Source organism: Chamaea fasciata, unplaced genomic scaffold (assembly GCF_029207755.1).
Source record: "Chamaea fasciata isolate MVZ Bird 193981 ecotype frontalis unplaced genomic scaffold, bChaFas1.0.hap1 SCAF_37, whole genome shotgun sequence".
Taxonomy (NCBI): domain Eukaryota; kingdom Metazoa; phylum Chordata; class Aves; order Passeriformes; family Sylviidae; genus Chamaea; species Chamaea fasciata.
Genome location: NW_027094122.1, coordinates 558303 through 580061, shown reverse-complemented (window position 1 = coordinate 580061; position 21759 = coordinate 558303). Strand labels below are relative to the sequence as shown.

The 21759-nt window shown below is 50.2% G+C and overlaps 1 protein-coding gene across 1 annotated transcript in view; it reads left to right on the top strand.

Annotated features, from left to right (window-relative positions):
* The window catches only part of LOC136303559 (serine/threonine-protein kinase pim-1-like), a gene marked incomplete at its 5' end in the record, with an annotated part of 53279 nt that extends 31930 nt beyond the window's left edge, over positions 1 to 21349 (top strand). Inside the window, one exon of the mRNA XM_066207194.1 lies at positions 20928 to 21349. Coding sequence (XP_066063291.1) covers positions 20928 to 21349 — 422 coding nt within the window. The remainder of the gene's footprint in view (positions 1 to 20927) is intronic.
* Between the last annotated feature and the right edge of the window lie 410 nt (positions 21350 to 21759).

Here is a 21759-nt window from a genome sequence, read left to right as displayed (position 1 = left end):
GCCGGGCTTGTGCTCCACTTGCCACATACAGCTGTCTGCCTTTGAAAGGGAAATGTTCTGTCAGGTTTTTCCTTTATAGTAAGTTAAGCTACTCTGTGATCTTCTCTGCATTCAACAATTTTCTTATGAACCCTCCTGAAAAGCCCAGTAAATCAGACCTGTAACTTGATATCTCTTTTTCCTCTTGTTCTACTAATTCCCCCTGTGAGCCATTCTAGGGTTCTTAATGCCTATGGAACAATTTCTTATTGAATGGTGGCTATCGTCCTGCAACTGGCACCCTTTTAACTTGATCTGACTTTGATGTTTTTATTGTTCAAGCATTTTGCTGCAGCTCTGCAGTGCCTGTTGCTTGGAGCCAGTGATGTGGCTTGTGATGATTGTACAAAGGGGCCAGTGGGAGTGACATGGATGCTACAGTAAAGGAAGAGACAGTATTCTGCACGTGTGGGAGCAACTGAGACTTTTCTAGTTTGTGATGAGCTGTTAATCACTTTTTCTACGATGAAAAAAGCACTCAAGGTCATTTTCTTGATGACCCTGATGTCACAAGCCATATCAGTCACGCATTAGATGCAAATACAGTCGTATGATACCTTTGCTCTAGTTTAGTTAATCTGTCTTCAGCTGGAATCTGCCAGAAATGTCATCTGCATAGTGTAACTCGGGTCAAATATTGAAAATTGCAGTAGTGGCACCTGGGCTCTGCATCCAGCTCTGATATTGTGCAAAGCACTTGTGAGGACCTGCTCTGAATGCAACTGTGTCCCTTGCTGCTGCAAATTGCAATTCCATTAGCTCTCCTGAGAAGTCTTTTCCCTCTCTGTAATAGGAGATATCTCTGGCAAGTATTTATAACTGATTTGAGGTAACTAACTGGAGTGCTGGGATTCTTCTGATGTGGATGTCTACTTCTGTCTTTAACTGTTTTATAAATTACATAAAAGAGCGAAATTACATAAGCGGCTGCGCACCTGTGATGTGTGTCCCTCAGGGTACCTATTTCTTTAGAACACTAGGAAGACTAGAGAGAATTGAAATAAAACCAAACCTGAAGCAGGAAGTCCACTGCAGTTTAGGTTGTTCTTCACGAGATTGTTCAAGTCGAGCACAGCCATTCTCTTCAGCAGACACACGGGCAGGGGCTTCTTGGAGCGCTGCTCTGGCACCCATTCTTCGGAGTAGGGGATTGCAGGAAAAAAGAAGAGAAGCCCATCAGCTACTGAAGAGGAAGAGTCACTGACAGGAAGCAGTGGGTTAAGAAATGTGAGGGGGAAAAAAGGGAGAAAACATGAGGTGACAAATGTGAGAAATGGGAGTGAAAAAAGGAGGGAAGTGTGAGGGAAGAAAAGGGTAGGAAACCTGTGTGGGAAAGGCTGAGAAAACTGAGGGGAAAATGGTGAAGATGTGAGTGAAAATAGGAGAGGAAGGGGAGAGGAGGAAAAGGCAGCAAATATGATGGGAAAATTCTAAGAAAGGTGAGTGGAGAAGGGTGAGACACATAGGGGAAAAAATGGAGGGAAATGTGCAGGGAAGAGAGTGAGAAAGTTTACTGGCAAAGAGAGAGAAACAGGCAGCAAATGTGAGGGGAACATTGTGAGAATCCTGAGGGGAGCATTGTGAGAAACCAGAGGGCAGAAAAAGGCAGAAAACATGAAGGGAAAAAAAGGGTGGGACGTTTGATGGGAAAAGTGGCAGGAAACAAGAGTGAAAAAAGGGCACAAAATGCACAAGAAAAGTATTAGGGACATGAGGGGGAAAGAATGATAAATGTGAGGGGAAAAGTGGGAGAAATGGGAGAGGGAAATGCTGGGAAACACGAGGGCAAAAGTGCGAAACATGAGGAGACAACCTGGAGAAAAATGACTGAGGAAAGGAGAAAAGCATGAGGGGAGAAAAGGGCAGGGTAAGTAAGGGAAAAATTGTGAGAATCATGAGAGAACAAAAAAGGAGGTAAGAGTGGGAAGGTGGGGAAATGTGAGAGGTAAAGTGTGAGGAAAGGGAGCTGAAAAGGGTGGGGAAAATGAGTAAAACTTGGGCGGCAAACATGACAGGAAAACTGTGAGACTCGAGAGGGGAAAGGGGTGGAAATGTGAGAGGGAAAAGAACAGGAAACGTGAAGGGAGAAAAGGAGAGAAGGCAGGATTGGCATGACAGCTGAAATGATTCCTAACACATTCCCCCATGCATTTGCCCATTTATTGCACTAGCCCAGGGCTTCTCTGTATGTCCGTCTCCCCCTGTGCCTTGATTCCTGTTCGGAAGCAGTAGAAGTGCAGGATGTGCCCACCAGCAGGAGCTGCTCCAGGCTGGGAAGGGGCCAGGTGGTGCTGATTTCCAGAGGCTTCTGTGTCCCAGGTGAGGCCAGGGCAGGAGTGGGTTGAAAGGTGCTGCTGCTGCTCCTCTGTGCCAGAGAGCCCTGGCTGGGCAGGGCACGGCGCCCACTGCACTGCGGGCTCCTTCTCCTGCCACAGCTGGGCACACCTGGCAACAAATCATGACGACTTGTGGGGAAACCAAGGGCATTGTGGAGGCTGCATTGCTCTGCACACACGCGGGCCACCTGCAGCACAGAGCTTTGGCCCCCAGAAAGGCAAACCCGAGGGGAACAGCTGGAAACGGTTTCATTTTCACCTTTCAATAGAAGTGACTAAAATCAAAGTTACCAAGAAGGGCTCGATCCCTGGTGCCAGCTCGGTGTGAGAAAGGAGGCATGACTTTATTTCAGTGCTGGGTGCGTGGGGAATCACTTTCCTAACACGTGCTCAGCCAGAAATCCCACCTACTCATTTGTAACCATGGAAATAAGACCTACTCATTACTGTGCTGAAACTCACAGGTTAAGCATTCCCTCAAATTAGTTGACAAATTTAAATCACTTCTCAGAAGTTACTGACAGGAGAGTAGGGCTCTCTTGAGAGTCTCTGGTGGTCATTTGGGGAACATCCCATTCCTGCAATTCTCCTCCGATGCTCAAGAGCCTCCTGCAACCACTCTTTTTGCCGTGAATGCATTCCAGCTACATTCTTAGGAAGACTACTCTATTCTCAAGTCTAAGGAAGCCACTTGCACACATCAATCACTGCACTGGGGGAATAGAGGGTTCAACACTGTTAATGGGAAGGGAATCCACGATTTGTTGCAGTTCAACATTTTCTCAACACTTTCTTTCTCTGGGAATTGCTCACAAGCATGTCCTAAATGCACCTTGAAAATGTTTTTGCTGACTGAAGCCACATTGTGTCTTTCCTTCAGCAATTCAGAAAGAAAACACAAATTGCCTACTGAAACCTTTCTACTCCCTTCCAAATCAGTTCACTGCTCAAGCACAAGCCTGATTCCCTCAGTGAGATAGGAGGTAATATTTTGCTTCAGCTGAAGGGTTATTAGAAGAAAGAAGGAAAGCTGTTGGTTCTAGGTGTTGTTGTTTAGGGTTTGGATTTGTTCTAGTTAATTCGTTGGGTGTTGCTGTGAGCTGGGAGAGGGGCCAGCGTGAAGACCAGACCAAAAGGGAAGTAGGGTAAGAGGGGAGGGGACAGAAAAGGAGGCGGTGGGGACAGAATACAAGTTTCCTTTTACCCAGCCAAAGGGAAAGGGGACACGGTTCACCTTGGGCTGGGAAAGGCAGTAAAAAGCAGCATTTTCTGTGTGTGTGTTGTGTCTGTGTTTGGCTCTTGGGAGAGGGAGATACACACCCAGCTCAGGGGAATCCTTCCTAAGAAACAGTTCTCTTTGGCTTTGAGGACTTTGTCCCCATTTAATTTCATCTAAGACTTGGCTCCTTTCTAACACCCCTCTCCCAGCAGCTCAGGGCTGCATTGCACAGTGCTTGCTGTGTGCCAGAGAGCTCAAAGCAGGCTGGCCTGGCGCCCCGGATTATTTCTGCAGAACACTCCGCATTTCACCCCTTTGCTCTGGCTCAGTGCACAACTCCAGCACTGCAGGCGCTTCCTCCCAGAGCCGCGTGAGGCCCCGGCTCCTGCAGATGTGACCTGACAAGCTGTCCCTGCCTGCCGCTGGCCTCGCTTCCCCCGGCAGAAGCGCCGTGCCTGAAGGAGGCTGCCCTGTGCCGGAGCCTGCGGAGCAGCCCGGCTCCCTCCCCTGTGCCCAGAGCGCTGCACACACTGCTCACCTTGGCCAGGAGTTAGAGGGCAGCCGGCACAAGGGTGGCAATCCTCAGCCAGGCCTGCAGCCCTCGGCTGTGGTTTGCCTTTCTCTGCTCCTGTGCACGCTCCGGACGGCCGATGCCACCGGGCTGTGTTGTGCCCAGCACGGCCACGCTTCCCCTCGGGAGCAGCCGGCTGCCAGCTGGGCTCTGAGAGCGCAGGATTCGCCCGGGGCCCCCAAGAGGCACCCAGGGCCGGGCTGCTGCCTCTTGCAGCTCCAAGGGCCTCCTTGCAGCTGCCTCTGCCCCGGCTCAGGCTGCTCCGGGCTCTGCCAGGGCTCTGCTGGGGCTCCAGCCTGGGCAAGGCGGGGCCGGGGCTCACCCTGCAGCCGCTGACAGCTCTGCACCAGCTCTGCGCCTTTCCCAGCAGCCTCCCTGATCTTTCTGCTGTCTCACTTGGGCAAAACTCTCCCCCAGACAAAGAGATTGCACTTAGGGATACAAATGCAAGTGGCAGCAACCCAAATGCTCTCGAGTCAGAGCTAAAGGCCTGCATCTGCACAGGGTATTTGGGCTGCCCCACTCGTCCTTTGGTTCTGCCTGCAAATGCCACTGCCCTTTCTGCCTCAAACACAAGTGCCACAGCTGGGTAAAACCCAGCCCCTGGGCCATATTCCAAAGGCACTGCGGTCCGGAGAGCATGACGAAAGAAGAGCCTACTCCCCCTTCAAACCGTACCAAAGAAGGCATCAATGTCACTTTCCACCTCTAAGCAAAAATGGACAGTTCAGAAGGAAATGTTGAGCATTATCACAGGCTCAGAAGGAGGACAATCTTCAAAATGACTTGAGGTTTCAGAAACTTTATTTACAGTCCTAGGCCAAAATACTACCCTACAATCCTAGGCTAAAATCCTACTCTACAATCCACTACAATGCTGGTGATGGAAGAAAAAGTTTTTAAGTGACTGGTCCATTCCTGTCAACTCCTTCCACCTCTTAAAGGTAAGGATGAGTGGCACCAGGCTGGATGTAGGCTTGGCCGATGTTACAAATGGATGCTGCACAAAGGAAAACAAAAAAGCCAAGGATGAACCATTACTTTCCAAGCTAAGAGCCCCAAAGGCAGGATAATCTTTTTTTCAATGAAAAGGGGATTGAGTCAGAGTAGGTCTAAGGAGCAACAGTGGGACAACAGTGGCACAGCTTACTGCAAGAGCTGCTAAATGTCCCAGGCCTGGAAATATTTCAGGTCTGAGCATCCTGATCTCTTTAAAGACACCCCTGCTCATTGCAGGGCACTTGGACCAGATGACCCTTACAGGTCCCTGCCAGCCCAGCCCAGTCTAGGATTCCTGGCTGTTCTCATTTGAACAGCACCAAGAGTGGAGGTGAGGAGGACGAGGCTCATCTGATGCCTGGCACTTCAGTGCAGGAGGAGCCCGTCCCTGGGACACTGTTTCCCCCGCAGCCCCTTGGCATTTTACCTGCAGCAGCTCCTTGGCAGACCAGCGCCGCTCCTCGTCTCTCTGCAGGCAGCAGCTCAGGAAGTCACGCAGCAAAGGGGAGAGGAGCTTGGGCTGCCACAGCTCTGGGATCCCTTTGGTGGCTATCAGGAATCGAGCCTGGAGAAAAAGGAAAGACGAGTCTCTCAGCTGCTTCTTTCACATCTGGAACTGCTCTCCCAGATCCCATTGTTTTAGCTGCACTCTGCAGTGGCTGTTTCTGCCGTGGCACAGAGGAAGAGATGACTTTCCTGGACCAACAAAACACCCAAAGCCCAATGTAGCCACAGCTTTTCCAGCATCCAGCAGATCTTGCCCTGGCAGCTGATTTCATTGACTGACCTCCTTAGTGGAAACTACATCAGCAAAAGCACCTTTGCTTCTCTGAGGATTCACCTGACCAGCTTGACAGGCTAGTTGGAAGAGGGACTTTGCTCTACTAACTCACTCTAGTATTTCCAAGGAGTATGACATGAAAAGCATCTCTGCAGCACTTGCTGGTCCCTTAAGCACAGCTGCTATAAAAGTCATCAAGCTTTTTCCTTGGTTCTTGAAAACAATGGTAATTAAAAGTAAAGAAAGGAAATCCCTCAGTTAAGGCAAGTTTCCCTGTGAGAAAAATGGGGGTACACTTCTCTCCAAAGCACTGTTTTAGAAACTTGGTTGGGTTTGGGTTTCTTTCCTTCATTTCAGGAAAGATAACAGCAGCTCTAAGATGCTTGTTTCCTGTTAGCAGGGCCATCTACACGGCCAAAAGAGCTGGAAGGACTTCTAAGCCAAAGCCAAATGTTGCCTGAGAAGGGAGATTGTTTGCCTGGGTTAAGGCTTGAGTTCCCCCACAGATGCAACCAAAACCCCAGCAGATGCTGATGTGCTGCCGGGACATTTTCAGAAAGGGACCGTGGTGGAAGTAGTTCCAGCAGATGGCAATGGGATTTTGTCCAATGGCACACGGAACGTGGGATGGGGGAGAAAGACAGCGGGATCAGAGAGTATTTACACCTTACCATGAGAGGACCTTTATTCCCGTAAGGAGGTTCTCCTTCCACCATTTCAATGCCCACAATTCCAAAAGACCAGATGTCTGCTTTGGGGCCATAGGACTCAGCTTTTGCAATTTCAGGCGCCATCCACCAAGCAGTCCCGGTCACCGAGTTCCGTCTACTCTGCTCAGGGGTGAGTTGAGCAGAGAGGCCAAAATCAGCTGGGGAGAAAGCAAAAGACCGTTTTTATTTGAATCCTGTGCAATTAGGAAAGCAAGGAAAAGAATTGCCCAGTTGAAGTTGGAGAATGTGCTGCTGAATCTCCTGGACAACTCTCCCTGCTCTGTTTCCTCAGGACTTTAGCCAAGGAAATATGGCATTGGCTGCTTCAAAAATCCCCACATTTTTTACATGGCCTCCAGCAGTGTCTTTTGTTCCCCTGAAGCTTTAGACTTGTAGCCCCCTCCCTCTGGAAGGGACACTCACAGAGCAATGCCACTGTGGACGGCTCGATCCTTGCCATAGGTCTGTGCACGTTGCCACCGCGTGGTCAGTTCACAACAGGCTCCCTACACTGCCACCAGCACCGTTTTGGGGGGGCTGGCACTCACTCAAAAGCAGCCCCACAGCCCACATATCCCTGGAATGCTGCACCTGACCAAGAATATACTGACCCAGCTTGACAGAGCCATCCGTTTTGAGGAGGATGTTGAGGCTCTTCACATCTCGGTGTATCACGTGGTTGGAATGGAGAAAATGCAGTCCTTGCAGGCACTGAGAGAGAAACCAGAAACAGGAGGGCAAAAATCAGTGATGTGATTTCATCACACAAGAAAGGAAAGAGCTCTCCAAGATTCCCTCTGCAGGGGAATGGGGAGTAATGGCAGAAGACAGTGCCATTGAGGGCAAGAGCTCGCTGCTCCAACACAGGCAGGGCAGCACCTTTCTAAAGAAAGGCATGTCAGCTTGCCAAAGAGCAACAGCAACTGCTGGTGTAGACTCTGCCCTGCAAACCAGCCAGGATGACTGCTGCTGCAGTGCATGTGCTCAGAAGTACAGAGCACTCTGGCTGCACTGCTAACCTTTCCAGCTGAGGACTCAGAGAAATGAGTCTCTCTTCTTTGCTGCTCCTTTCAAACAGTGCCACCCCCACTTTTGCTTTTACAGGCAAGGAATGCAGTGCAGACAGGCCAAAGTTTAGAGACGCAAGATGGAGAAGAGCAAATACAAGAGCCTGAGTGAAAGTGCAACAGCAGGAGAGAAGAGGACAAGAACAGAGTCCAGTGAGTGCAGGGGCACTGGCAGGCAGTTCGCTTGAGATGCTCTTGCTTGCCCAGAGCATATCAGCCACACAGAAACAAAGCCTGGCTCCCGGAATCGCTCCTGTCCTGAGCCCCTTTCCCAGACAATACTGCCCAAGCCCTGGGACGCACAGATGGGATCCCTCACCTCTCGACTGATGGTTGCCACGTGGTGTTCACATATGCGAACCTCAGCGATGACATCATCCAGAGAGCCTCCATCCATGTACTCCATCACCAGCCAGAGTTCGTTGAGCACAAGGTAGCTGAAAGAAGGGAACAAGGCCATGCAGATGAACATGCATACATTGGTTTCTTTGCTTGATTCTTGTTTCCGGGTCCCTTTGTGACAAGGACAGAATTCAAGGAATAGACACTCCCTCCAGGCTGTGCATTGTTTGCAGTCTGTGCAGTCTCAAGGAGAACAGCACATCTGTGAGAAAGGAGATATTTTAGATGGCCAGCAAGCAAAAAGTACAGTTTAGTATCAGCCAAGATGAAAAGCCTGTCCCGCATGGTATTTCTGGAAAGGAGCACCTAGTGTTCCTGGCATGACCAGTCATGGAAAAGAGGGGCAACAATCCAAGGGAAATCCTCTCTAGCATGCTTCATCAGCATTGAAGAAACTTGAAAAAATCAATCCTGAGACAACATGGAGGCAGTGAGCTTACAAGGTATTGACTTAGTATGGGAGGGTTGATTCAGGTTTTTGGCCAATGTTCCAACTCAGTGTTTGAAAGCCAGGGAAGACACATGCAGGCAAAATACACTCTCTTCCCATCCATTGGAGATGAGTAGAGAAATAATAATTAACTGATTATTAACAGCTCTATTTTCTGCCAGTGTCCAAAGTGGGGTTTTAACCTCGCATGCTTTTACTATGGAAACAAACCTTCATGGGAAGAGACCATGACCACTCACCTGTCTAAATAATCCACAACGTGGGGACTCTTATTCTTCTTCATGACCATGATTTCATTAAGCGCTTGTTGATTCCTGTTCAGTCCTTGAAGATTGATTTTCTTGATGGCCACCTAGAATGACACAGAAAATCAGTAACTTTAGAAGCTGGTGGAATGAGACCACAACACACGTGGAGCGAGTGATTTTGCAATGACACAGGTGAGCTCTGCCAAAGTGCCTTGTGATTAGACAAAGGAGTAATTAGGAACTGACATTCCTACAGCTCATTTCTCTGCTCCTTTGGGGGCCAGTTCCAGGACACGTGGCCACTGACCACAATTTGCCTTGTCCACTTGTTAAAAATGGTGTCTCAACTCTCACCCCCCAAAGCTCTGAGCACACTCTCTGTTTCTCTGTCCATACTTCAGAGGAAGAAATGCGTGCCTTGGTACTCTGTGGATACATCTCGGGCTATAGGCAGGGCTTGGGGCTTTTAGGGACGCCTTGCAGATCTCTCTCCTACATGCAGTTCCCAACTGCAGCACTGCAGGTGCCTAAGGAACTGCCAGGAACATTCAGATGAATTTGCTGGCAGCCAGAAATGAGAATTCAGGACTCTGAAGCCGTAGCCCCAGAGAGCAGTGAGATGCCCCTTTGTTGGAGCAATTGAGAGCCAGGGAGAGTGTTCTTCTCTGAAAGGAACTGCTGCCCCCCTTGCCTTCCTTCAGGCAGCTGAGCAGGACAAAGACTGTCCCAAATGCAGCTGGCAGGCTGGCACCAGTCTGTGCTTCTTGTGCCTTTGCAGCACAGCTCTAGCCACAGCTGCAGCCACAGCTGACACGAGAGAGGAAAGCCCTGGAGAGCAGCAGAATCTGCAGGGGCTCTTGACATTTACCTGTCCTCCTGTGGCAGTGTCGATCGCTCTGCAAACCTCTCCAAAAGCCCTAGAAACAAAACAGCAGCAAAGAAAGGAGAAGCCATTTAGACCTTGGAGTGAAAGCCAGCCCAGACAGGAGATGTCTGCTGGAAATGCCTCCAACCTGCAGCATGCAGGAGGGCTCTGCCAGAAGGCAGATGATGCATTTTCCTCTCCAGTGCATGGGCACTGGGCCTGTTTCTGAAGCACTGGGCTTTAGTGCCTCAGCTCAAAAGGCCAGGTGATTCTTTCGTCTTGGATTTCAGTTTCTAAACTGGGCAGTTTTTATCCTGATCACACTATTTCCTTCAGCAAACTCTTGGGAAGAAATGTTCCTTCAAACAGTTATCTGCCTGCTACAAAAAGGGGTGGTTGCTGTTTCTGGCAATGAAATCCAAGTGTCTGACAATTCCTTCTGACCACACTTCCAAATTCTGGCTGGTACTGAGAGATGGGGCAGACTAACCCCAGTGTCTGAATATGTTTGCATCTTGCCTGACTTCACCCCTGACAGATATTCCAGCAGCAGATCGTTGCCCCATGATTGTGTACAAGTAACTGTGGTTGGACTCACCCTCTGCCAACAATTTCCTCTTCAATGTATTTCCTTCGGGGATTTTCCATGCTCGCCATTTGCCCTGAGGGAAACAAAATGCAAGATGCTCACTTGAAAGCAGAGATCCCACTATCCAGGAGATACAAAAGGCAGCCCTGCTGGGGCTGTACAGTCTGGCCTTCTGAGTCCTTTGTGGCCAGCTGCGTAACAACAACAACTGCAAGAATTGCAACAAGACAGGCAGCTCTGCAGTACAAGCAGGCCAGCACTGATTTCTACAGTCCTTTGAAGAGATCTCTTGACAGCAAACAAAGCACAGGGAGATGCATTCCTAGGAGAGGAGGGCATCTTCCCCACCTTGCAGCACTTTACCAAAAGAATGCCTTTCCCTTTGTAAACCCAAGCAGCTCATGCTCTAACCAATCCCAAGGGGCCTTCAGCAGCAGGACCCTCACCCTTGAGGAGCAGGCTGAGCTGGAAGACGCCCTTGCCCGTGGCCCACGTGAAGAACCACACTGCTTCTCCTGCCCCTGACAGCAGGGATCAGTCCCTGCCATTGCACTCGCCCTCTCAGCCCCGCACACGTGCCCACCTTCCCGCAGCGGGCAAGGGCAGCAGGGACAGCAGTGCTCCTCAGGTGCCGGCGGGACACGGACAGCTGCCCAGAGGAGATGCTGACCCTCTGTGAGCCCAGCCCAGGCCGTGCAGGAGCCGGCCCAGAGCAGGGGCTGCTGCCTCGGGGCAGCTCCGCGCTGCAGCGGCCGGCCGGCAGCGGGACTCTCCCAGCTAAGGAAGGCTCCAGCCTCGGCGCTCACACCAGCCCTCAGGGCCAGGGCAGCCACCGCCACAAAGCTGCCAAAGCCCAGGCACCAGCACTGACAAGCAATGGCAAGAAGGCACGGCCACACCCAGCCCCTTCCAAGCTGCTGCCCCCACTGAGGACACGGCAGGATTGGCTTGGAGAGCAGACACAGCCAGGTGCACGTCAGTGCCCTTTTGTGCCAACAGGTGACGGGAGACAGAGCGTCAGCTGGGCTCTCCTCTCAGCCCCACCAGCTCTTATCTGAGGGCACAGGACCGGCAGCTGCTCTGGGCAAGAAGCAGCTTCAATGACTTGTGCTGTAGAATCACAAAGGGCTTGATTTGTTTTCCTAGAGACTGATCTGAGCAGGGCTTGGGCCAGTGGGTAGCATTCTAACAGTCACGGGAATGACTGGGAATCAGGTAGGAAAAAGTGTCATGGATCTGAGGAATATACAGCAGAGGGGCTGGAGGCTCACTCCTGAGAAATGCCTACAGTGCACTTTTATCTGATCATGCCCCAGGCCTGTGTCTCTTGGACTTATCTTTCTAGGAACAAAACTAGGATATTAAATACAGATTGTAATAAAAGGATCTGTTTTTTTCATTGGGGGCACAAAAAAACCAGCTCTTGCTCTCTGTTTCTGCTGTCACCTGATGTTCTTTCCAAAGAGTCCTCACTGACAAATATATAATCTTCTCATTAAAAAACCTGCAGATGTAGTAGTGGTAAATAGGAACAGTCATCAAAATTACGCCACTGAGACTCATGGGGCAGAAGAGCTCCTTCAAGATGGAGAAAAAACCTCTACCCAAAAAAATCCATAAAAAAACCCAAACTAAAACCACAACCAAAAGACAAAATGCCAAAACCAATCACTTTCTGTGGTTTTTTTTTGCTCTGATGGCGGATGAGAAGTCAGGAGTCTAAGGAGAATTTAGGAAGCTAACTATTCTATCCAGTTTGGTCACTAGCACACAGGACTTGCCCAGATCATTTGCTAGCTCACAGCCTTCTGCTGATGCAAGGACAACCCCTGCTTCTGCCTTTAGCAGCTGGGGAAGCTCAGGCAAACCCCAGGCACGTCCAAGCTGCCCTCAGAGGCAGCGGGAACACCCAGAGCACTCTCTTGCTGCCTTGGAGCACAGCCTCTCCTGTGGGGAGCCCTAAATGCTCCTGGGACCCCAAAGTGAGGAGAATCATTGGGTCCAGCTGTGCTGACACGTGCACACAATACACTGTCCCTCAGAGAAGAAAGACACAAGACATACTCAGGAGCTCCAGGGACTCATCCTCATCATCCTCCATCTCCTGTTGCTGAGCAGAAGCCCTGTCAGTGCTGGAGATGAACGAACTGCCCGGCTTCCACTGCACAGCTTGGCCAGCACTAGTGCCTTCAGGTGACACTGCTGCTGCTGCAGGTTCAACAGAAGAGCCTGTGGAGATCTGAGACAACAAAGGAATTGGTGTCAGAAAGAAAAGTGGCTGGCAGAGATTAGCCCCAGATCCCATTTCAAATGCAAGCCCTTAGCAAGATGCTGTCAGCCACATGCAGGGCTCTGCCATGGGTTTGTTCTGATGTCCACTCCTCAAACTGGATGGCTCAAAGCCAAAGGCTGGTTTGACTGGAGTGCAAGGCCAGATTCATTGTCCATTTTCTCCAAAATGCATTTGCATGGATTTTCTGAAGGGTGACTGCCAAAATGACCATTCTGCTTTCTCCCAAGGACGCTTTTCCCCTTCCAAGGGCTGCAGACACACTTGCAGCTCTTTGTTCAAATGTTCTACCTTCTCCCATGGAGTCCTCTTTTCCTCCGGCATCTTCTGAACGTGCCCAACCGGCAGCGCTGCTGCTTGGGACAGTTTCTGTGCCTCACAGGAATCTTGGGGCTCCTTGCTGCCAGTCACTTGATGGAAATCTTTGCAGGCTGCCAGGCGAGATGTCAACACTTCCACCTCAAGTCAAAGAGAACAAAGCAGTCAGAGAGTCCAGCTTGTCCCTGTCAGCCAAGAGTCATCGACTCTGAGGAAAGGGAGAGGACCAGATTCACAAGGGATACAGACAGCTTCTTTCCAGATCCATCTGGGTCACCGTGTTCACCTGCAAGAACACCTCAAGAAACAAGGAGAGCAGGAAGAGGCCAGCAGGAATGCATTCAGATGACTGCTGGCCAAAAGGCCAAAGCACTAGTGCCACTGTGCAGGGCAGCAGCTGAGATTCAGCAGAGCAGGGAGTGTCCTTCAGAGTGCCTGTGGCACACACTGGAGCAGGATGGCACTCAGAGGCATCACCCCACCCCCCTGCTGCTCTGCAGGGGAAAGGCACGAAGGGCAGAAAGCACCAGGTTGGTGACTGCAGTGGCTATTGCTCATTCACTCACTTGTTTCTGTAGAGCCTCTCGCTTCTCAAGGAGGAGACCAATTTTCGCTCGGTCTTCTGCTAGAATCTCCATTTCTTCCTCCAGCCTCTTCTCCCATGCCTTGATCCTAGCCCGAGTTTTCTGCAGCTCTGCCTCCAGCTTGTCTCCAAAGTTCCGTAAAGAACAAGAGACAGAACCTTCCATCAGGGGAGTGGCTACTACTCCTCCGCTTACATGGTTTTGTTGATTGCCCCTCTCCTGATGGAGTTTCCATTGATCCTCAGTTCTTCTGATGTCTTCCCTGCTCTTCCTCCTTGCTGCCATGGTGTCACTCGGAGGTTTGGGCGGCTCTGCTTGTGCCTCTGCCTCCACGTTCTGTACAAACAAATGCAGAGCAAGTGACTGGGAGATGCCATCAGGCTCAGCTTTTTCCTTTTTCAGCGTACAAATCATATTCATTCAGCCACTTCTTTCTGCTTCCCTGCCCACCTCTGCTTCCATTGTAACCCTCCTGTCCCAGTGCTGATCTCTGCAGATGACAAGGCTCTGTGCTTTCAGTGCCTGGGGGACTCCTGGCCTCCTCAGTCCCAAGAGCTCCATTGAATTCCCCTCTCCCTGCCCTTCACTCTGTCCCACTGTGACACTAGCAGTACAATGAGCCTCCATCTGGGGCTGAAGCTCCAACAGCCTCTTCGGAAGCTGACAGGGAACGTGTCTTTTGCCACACAAGTGGCCCCCCAAAGATTCATGGACAACACATCATCTCTTAGCAGCTCTTTAAAAGCCAAAAGACAGGTGGACTCCGAGTGCCTGTCAGCTCTGCTACTGACTGCTCTGCCTGAAGAGGCAAAAGAACAACCTGGCAACAAAGGCACCAAAATCCCTGTCTTCAAACAGCAACTCCACATCCCCAGTGTGTCTCTGAAGTGCTCCCGGGTAAGCACAGCCAAGAAGCTCCCGGGGACAAACCACCCCAAAGAGCTTGTGTTCTCAGATCAAGACTTTTGGTGCCTGTGGGTACTTGGCATGTCTGTGGAGAGGGACAGGTGTCCCCAGACCACAGCATCCCCTATGTATCCACCAAGGCTGAGCACAGTGCCTTTGACATGCTCCCTCCTCTGCACACAGGGAGCCTTCCTGCTCCAGGCTGGCCCCTATCAGAATCCCAGCAAGCTGGGGCCTAAACACGGCAGCTCAAAGCCCATTTTCCAGCTGTCACTGGCTGAGGGGAATGGCTAGGTCTGGCAGGACTGCAGCACTCAGCATCCTCAGCCACCAACAGCAAGAGCTGCCTGCTCAGAAACTTGCAGCTCTGCCTCGCACTAAAGACAGCACCCTCCAGAAGTGGCACTTACTGTCTGGGAAAGTTCCGGCTGTGGTGTGACGACTGCTGGAGCCTTGTGGTCATTTGGCTCCTCTTTGGCTTCTTGTCCAGGAGCAGAGGAAGCCAGAGGAGAGTCTGCTCTTGGTTCTGGGATCTGTGGACAGACAGGAGCGTGAGACACAGGCCATGACCTATCATTTAGAACCTTCTTTCTCTTCAGCTCTAGAACCAGCTCTACTAAGCACAAATCATCAACTTGGAGAGCAATGGAATTCTAAGTCACTCTGACTAAATTCTAATGGGCTGATTCAACTGGACACTGCTCCAAATTAGATATTCCCCCCTGACTACTATCAGGAAGCACATTCTCTCTGCAAAACTGATCTTTTAGTTCTTTTAAAGCTCTGGAATGGAAAATTAGGAAATAGGCAGTGATGCCTTTGCTCTTGCTGCAGCAGACATGGAAAGGGATTTTCTTGCAGCCTACTCAGCTGGCCCTCTACACTCTACTGCCACAGGCCAAGCTCACAGCTTTCTGCACAATTTTAAACACCAAGAACATCAAATGTTCTTTCCTTACTCACCTCAGGATCAGCACCTCTGAATACCCGGCTCAGGTGACCTGCAGTGGGCAAGGGAAAATGAAGCAGATGCTTTGAGAAAACTGGAGACAACCATTTTTAGAAGACTTTCCAAGAAGGCCTCCCAGTCTACATTTTCAAAGTTGTCCTGCTTGACCCAGCAATGGAGGAATTGGCAAACTCTGCTGCCCCAGACTCTCCCATGGAGGGAACGCAACCCCTGCAGGTTCCCTTACAAATGCTGCCCGCACGGCCGTGGCTACAGACACCCCCTTTTGAGCTGAACGTGTTGACAGGAGCTTTACCCAAGCGGCATCCCAATGGCCTTTCTGTTTCCAAATCAACTCAGTCACTAAGAAAGAGCAGGAAGACACAAAAACCAGGTTAGGTGACACCCAGGGAAAACCTCTACTTACCTGCCAGGTGAGTCAGGAAATAGCAGGAATAAGTAACTCCATAAACAGTGAAAACTGCAGCGGCGAGTTGCCCAATCATTGTGGCAACTGCTGTGCAAGTTTGCCAACTGTTCTCCAACACTATCAAAAAGCAAGTCTCCTGTCAGTGTGCACGTGCCCACTGACAGACGCCTCAAGCTGCAGGACGCTCCTGCACTGAGCAAGCTCAAGAGCTGCTCTGACACCCCTGAGGCCTTCCGGGCACCAAGGCAACCTTGCGATGTCACCATGACCACGTGGCAACCGTGCCCTGACATCACAAAGCAAAGCCCCGTGATGGTCTGTGAATCGATAGAGACGGATAGAGTGATGTTTGTGTAGGCCTAGGCTGCATTTTTACCTTTCCCCCCTCAGCTGCCTGTTTCAGCTCTTGTTTCTCCCCCGGTGCCCCCTGTGTCCCCTGTTGCTGTGCTGGGTCCGAGCTGGCGGCCGGGCCGGGCGGAGCAGCAGTTCCAGCCTCGGCTGTCCCTGGAGCGCTGGGAGCTGCCGGTGGCCCCAGGCACTGTCCCCTGAGCCAGTGCCATCTGCTGTCCTTGTCCAGGGGTGCTGCTCTGCAGGGGAGGAAGCAAGAACAGAGTGAAAGGCTTTGAAGATGGGGCGGCTGGAATCCCTCTGCTTAGATTTCTGTTTAAAGATATATGGACTGTAGCATAGAGAGGAATAATTTCATGGATATTTATATATGCAAGTTACTATTTGTATAGGAATATTTCTGTATGTATCTCGGTATATTTATAAATGTATGCTACATATATATGTGTCTGTATATATGCATACATCTTTGTAATAACATATGTATATATGGATGTAAGTATATGTATATGTAAGTATGCTGTTCTATGTGTGTTTTAATTCTATTTCCCATGAATACAGTTGTGTAGGTATTTCTATTTATGCAGTTGGAGTTATATGGCTCTTTAATTAGGTATATTGGTATTCCTAGAAGTAAATAGATCTAGTTTTCTATTTACATCTGTGTATTGACTTCTGTATTTTGAGGTGGGTGTATCTGGGTGTATCTTTCTATTTAAACATGTTTGGAGATGTATAGTTGTGTCATTGTATCGATTGAGATCTTTGTAGACGACTGTTTAGATAGAAATACTGATATTTTTGTATTCCTAGATGGGCTTTAGGCTTGCAGTAATATGTAATAAATTAAGTTGCTAAACACCTAATTGATCTTTGTGTCTAGTGAGTTGTTGTAGATGTTGGCAATAAATTAAGGTTTTCTTAACTGAAGTAGATATTTGTATATTTTTACATAGCATTGTTGTAAAAATTTAAAAACTTCCTTTTTTACCTTAAATTGAGATATATAGTTAAATTAAATACATAGTTGTATAGTGTCAGCGCCGGTGAAGCATTTTGTAATAAATGACATTTTTCATGTGAAATCAATTCTGGTGTATTTGTCGATCAGCAGTGCAGCTGTAGGAATCTGCAAGAAAATACAATTGTCAACTGCAATGGGTGTTTTGTGATTTGTGCTGTCCAGAGCAATGAGCAGTTGTAAATACTGGAGGATTTTGGCCATGGAAATCTCCATCCATGCCCAGCACATGCCCCACTTGCACTCAGGCTGCGCAAGGAAAGCACAGATTTGGGATGGCAGCAGAGCCACACCTTGGCTGAGAACTCACTGCAAGGGCGGCTGAGAAAACTCCGGGACTCCACGGAGCCTTCAAGTCCAACCAGAGCCACCCAGGGAGGACAAATCCACCCGCCATGCCATGGGCAGCTCTTCAGGAAGCGCTCCAAGTGTCCCTCTGAAGGTCATCCTGAAGCCCAGGAGCCAACAGGGATCCTGAGCCAGCTCCGCTGCCTTTGGCAGCACTTTGCAAACGAGCTGCAGCAAGGGGGAGGCCGCAGGGACTGTGCTGCAGGCTGGGGATGAAGGAAGGGCCATGGACACTTGGGCTGAAATTCTCAGAAATCCACAAGGATGGTGAAGAACTGGGAAGCAACAAGTTCTCACAGCCACAACAGTGACGGAAGCCCTTGGTGTGAAGTTCCCTGGGGGAACTCCCAAGGGAGTTGCTGCTTGGATCAGCAGCAGCAGAAGCCAGCAGGATCTGCTCCTTTTCCTGGCTCTGTGTGCAGGGCACAGGCTGTGATGGCCCCTGCCCCACAAAGCCCTTGCCCATGGAGGCTGCAGGCTCAAAGCAATCCCATTGCAGAGAGAGGCTTTGCAGTTGAAGTCCACTGCCCTTGTGTTTCGGGCTGGAATGGCTCTCATGCCAAAGCACAGCAGGTAACCAGGGCTTTGGGAGGCACAGACTTTAGAGGGAAAGACAGATCAGGCACTCACATGCCTGAAACTCCTTCAGCTCTCTTCTTCTGTAGAATGAGAAAGAAGCAAGCTGGGGAGAGGCACATGCAGTCCTTTGAAAAAACACAGTGTCTAACCAGTCCTGTGGCAGAAGAAAAATGGGTAACAACCTTGCCTTGTTTTCATAGCCTGCATCTTCTGCAGAGGAGACAATGGGATGGGCAGGAGGAAGGGGAGGGGAGGAATGACTGTGTTAACCCAGTCTGCCTTGCTGTGTACTACTATACTTTGCAGCAGTGAACATTAGAGGTAATGCCAAATTCCTATTTAGCACCATGACACGCTGCTGCTTCATTGCAAAACTGCCTCAGCATTGTTATAAATACATATTAAGTGTTTGTCTTTTTACAAATATGAAAATGAATCTTAGATGTGTTATGGTAGAAAGTTATGCTACAGTAATATACCCCCTTGTAGTAGTGGGATAAATACAGTTTTTAGGCTATAGCAGATGCTTTTTGTAATTAGTTAAAAAAATTACAAAAAAATTGGAGAAGCAATGAAGAAATTCCTCACATAATCTCATGTGGATAGACACAATAGCAAGGACACCGACGACTCCAATGGGAAGAATTTATTGCCTTCGTTATCAAGAGATTTACGACTTTGTGGAGGCATGAAAAATTTATGTGCAAGAAAGAATGGTGGGAGAGAAAAGTTGCAATTAAGCAGGAACACCTAAAGTCAAAAGGAATGTGTAAATCACATACGAAATTTATGAATACGCAATAACCTATGGTATTTAAAGGAAAGATCCTTTGTTAGCAAGCTGTGCTTTGGGTGGAAACACCAGGCACCCAGACGTCTGTAGTTTTGCTTTTCTTATGTCTCTTCTTATTGTTTATTATTAAACTTTTAAAATTTTAACAAAAACTGAACTGTGTTTTTCTCAGAGAAAATCAGCTGAATTTCTTGTCAGTTTAAGCAGATGTGGTGAGAAACAGTGACAGTGATTCAAAGAGGTTTTCTAACCTTGTCATCCAGAGGGAATTTTGGCTTGCTTTTTCTTCACTGTGTGCAAAACATTTTGGAGTTGTTCTGGATCCTTCGAGGAGGTATCCACAACCGACCAAAATAGAAAAGGGGGATTATGGCATTCATTCTCTTTTAACACCTATTTGTACTAAGCTCTAGCTTCAGCTTAGTAAGGAAAAGGAGAGATTTTTCTTTAGTCATGCAGTGCGGAATCATTGGTGTAGGAACAGCCACAATTCCAGGTGTAAGAACAGTGTGTTCTTGCTCTTAACAGGACATTGTGGACAAAAAAAAGCCCCCAAATCCTCACGATTCACCTCTTAGGTAAAACCAGAATGGTTCATGGTGTCAAACTAGCAGGTGATGGAAATAACAAATGTCCCTGGGCTGGGGCAGAAGTCTGGGAGTCAAAGGCTTGGGAAAAGAGAGCTGGCAAAGCCAGCCCAAGCTGCAGGCTGGCATTGGGCTCAAGGCAAGAAGGAGCTTGTGCTGCCAGCACGGGAAGGGACTCCAGGCACAGGAGCTGGCCGGTGGCAGGAGCAGCTGCTGCTGTCACCACCAGGGAAGGGCTGGCAGCGCGCAGGAGCAGCGGGCACATTGCTGGTGGGGACAGCTGGCAAGTTGGAGCGGGCCAAGCGAGGATCAAGAGAGGCTGCTGCTTGTTGTAGAAGTAGTTTTTGACATGGTTACACCAGTCTCACCAAGGTCAGAGCGTTACAGTCTCTGCCATTCTGCAAAATGGCTTCTAGCACAGAGTCCCCATGTGCCAAGCAGAAGCGGCAGCAGCAGCACCCCCAATCCAATGCATTCTATTCCTAAATCACACAATCTGCTACAAACACGATGCTCTTCCTGTCTTTTTGCACCTGTCCTGGTCTAACACAGCTGTGGGACAATGGTGGTCGTTTCTTACACAAGGGCCTACGCCTACAGCCTTTCGATTCAGTCTAGCAATGTCAGCAATGCTCTGTTATGTTTATGATATGTCTAGGACTTAGTGAACTTTGCGCGAGGTAATGCTACTGAAGTTTAAACTGGACTTCAAGGCTTTTCTATCAACTAATACAGTGTCCGATGTGCTTAAGGCACTTAAGGCAGCTTTTTACTCACCTAAAACTAAAACTTCCATTCCCACTTCTTGCCCGTGTGACTTTATGGATCTCAGTTTTTCTGAGAGTTTCAAAGCAAGCCCTGCATTCTTTTCTGCCTCTTAGCCTGTGTGCACGGGGTCCTGGGAGATTTCTATCTGGTTTCCAACAGGGCTGGGACACAGCTCCATGGGTCCCTTCTCTTCTTGTTCCCAGGTCTCCACATGGTGTAGGTGGTTTCCAGCTGTGACCTCCTTTCCAGTGAAGAATCCATGGATCCCCCCAGTACAGCTGCAAGGGGTAGGATTTGATCTCCTTCCAGCTGGGATCCAGGAGCCTTGCAGTGTCCCATGGTTCCAACTGGATGACCCCAAGGTGCTGGGAATGCAAAGGGATGATGGTGGAGCAGATGAAGCATTAGTTGCAACACACGTGTGTGGAAGAGCCCCTAAAAGGCATCAGATATGGTCAGGAAGCCGTGGAGCAGAGAGGTGGGTTTGGGAGAGGAAGGGCAATTCCTCTGGGAATGTGGGCTTGAGAAATGAGGCACTTGGGAATGGCGGAATTGCCGTGGAATTTCCATGGCTGTATCTCACTGTCATCTCTCCCGGCGCGGGGGATCAGGTGTAGCCAGGGTTGCGGCGGTCCGGTCCGGGGGCGGGACGAGGACGACTCGTGCAGGCGGGGTTTTGGGGCCGGGGCTGGCGCAAGGGAATGGGTCTTCCCGGGCTTCACCAACCAGGTCCGAAGGCCGACCCGGGAGAGCAGGTGTACCCAGGATTCACCAGCCAAGTCCTGGGTCAGAACGGCAGCGGACAACAGGTCTACCCAGGCTCCTGGAGGTCCAGGGACGGGACGAGCGGTCTAGCCAGGATTTTGGAGCCAGGTTTGGCGGGCGGCGCGGGGGAACAGGTCTACCCCGGCATTCGGCAGCCAGGGACGGTCCGGCGGCGGACAACAGGTCTACCCATGCATTCGCCGGCAAGGGACTGTCTGGCCGAAGAGAACAGGTCTACCCAGGCCTTGGGCAGCCAGTTAGTCTGGCGGCAGAAACAGGTCTACCCCGGCATTCACCAGCCAGGAACCAAGTCCGGCCGCGGACAACAGGTCTACCCAAGGGTTGGGCAGCCCGGCAGCAAGTCCTGCCGCAGGCAACAGGTCTAAGCAGGGGTTGTGCAGCAAGGGACTAAGTCCGGCGGCGGATACCAGGTCTACCTAGGGGTTGGAGAGCCATGGACCAAGTCCGGCCGCGGAAAACAGGTCTACACGGGACTTGGGCAGCCAAGAAACAAGTGAAGCGGTAGACAAGAGGTCTACCCCGAGGCTGGGCAGCCAGGGCTCAAGTCCTGCCGCGGACAGCAGGTCTACCCCGGGGCATTCGGCAGCCAGGGTCCAAGTCCGGCGACGGATAACAGGTCTACCCAGGGACCAAGTCCTGCCGCGGAAAACCGGTCTACCCCGGGGCATTCGACAGCCAGGGACCAAGTCCTACCGCAGACAGCAGGTCTCCCCAGGGACTGTCTGGCGGCGGATAAAAAGTCTACCCAGGGACAAAGGCCTGCCGTGGACAGGAG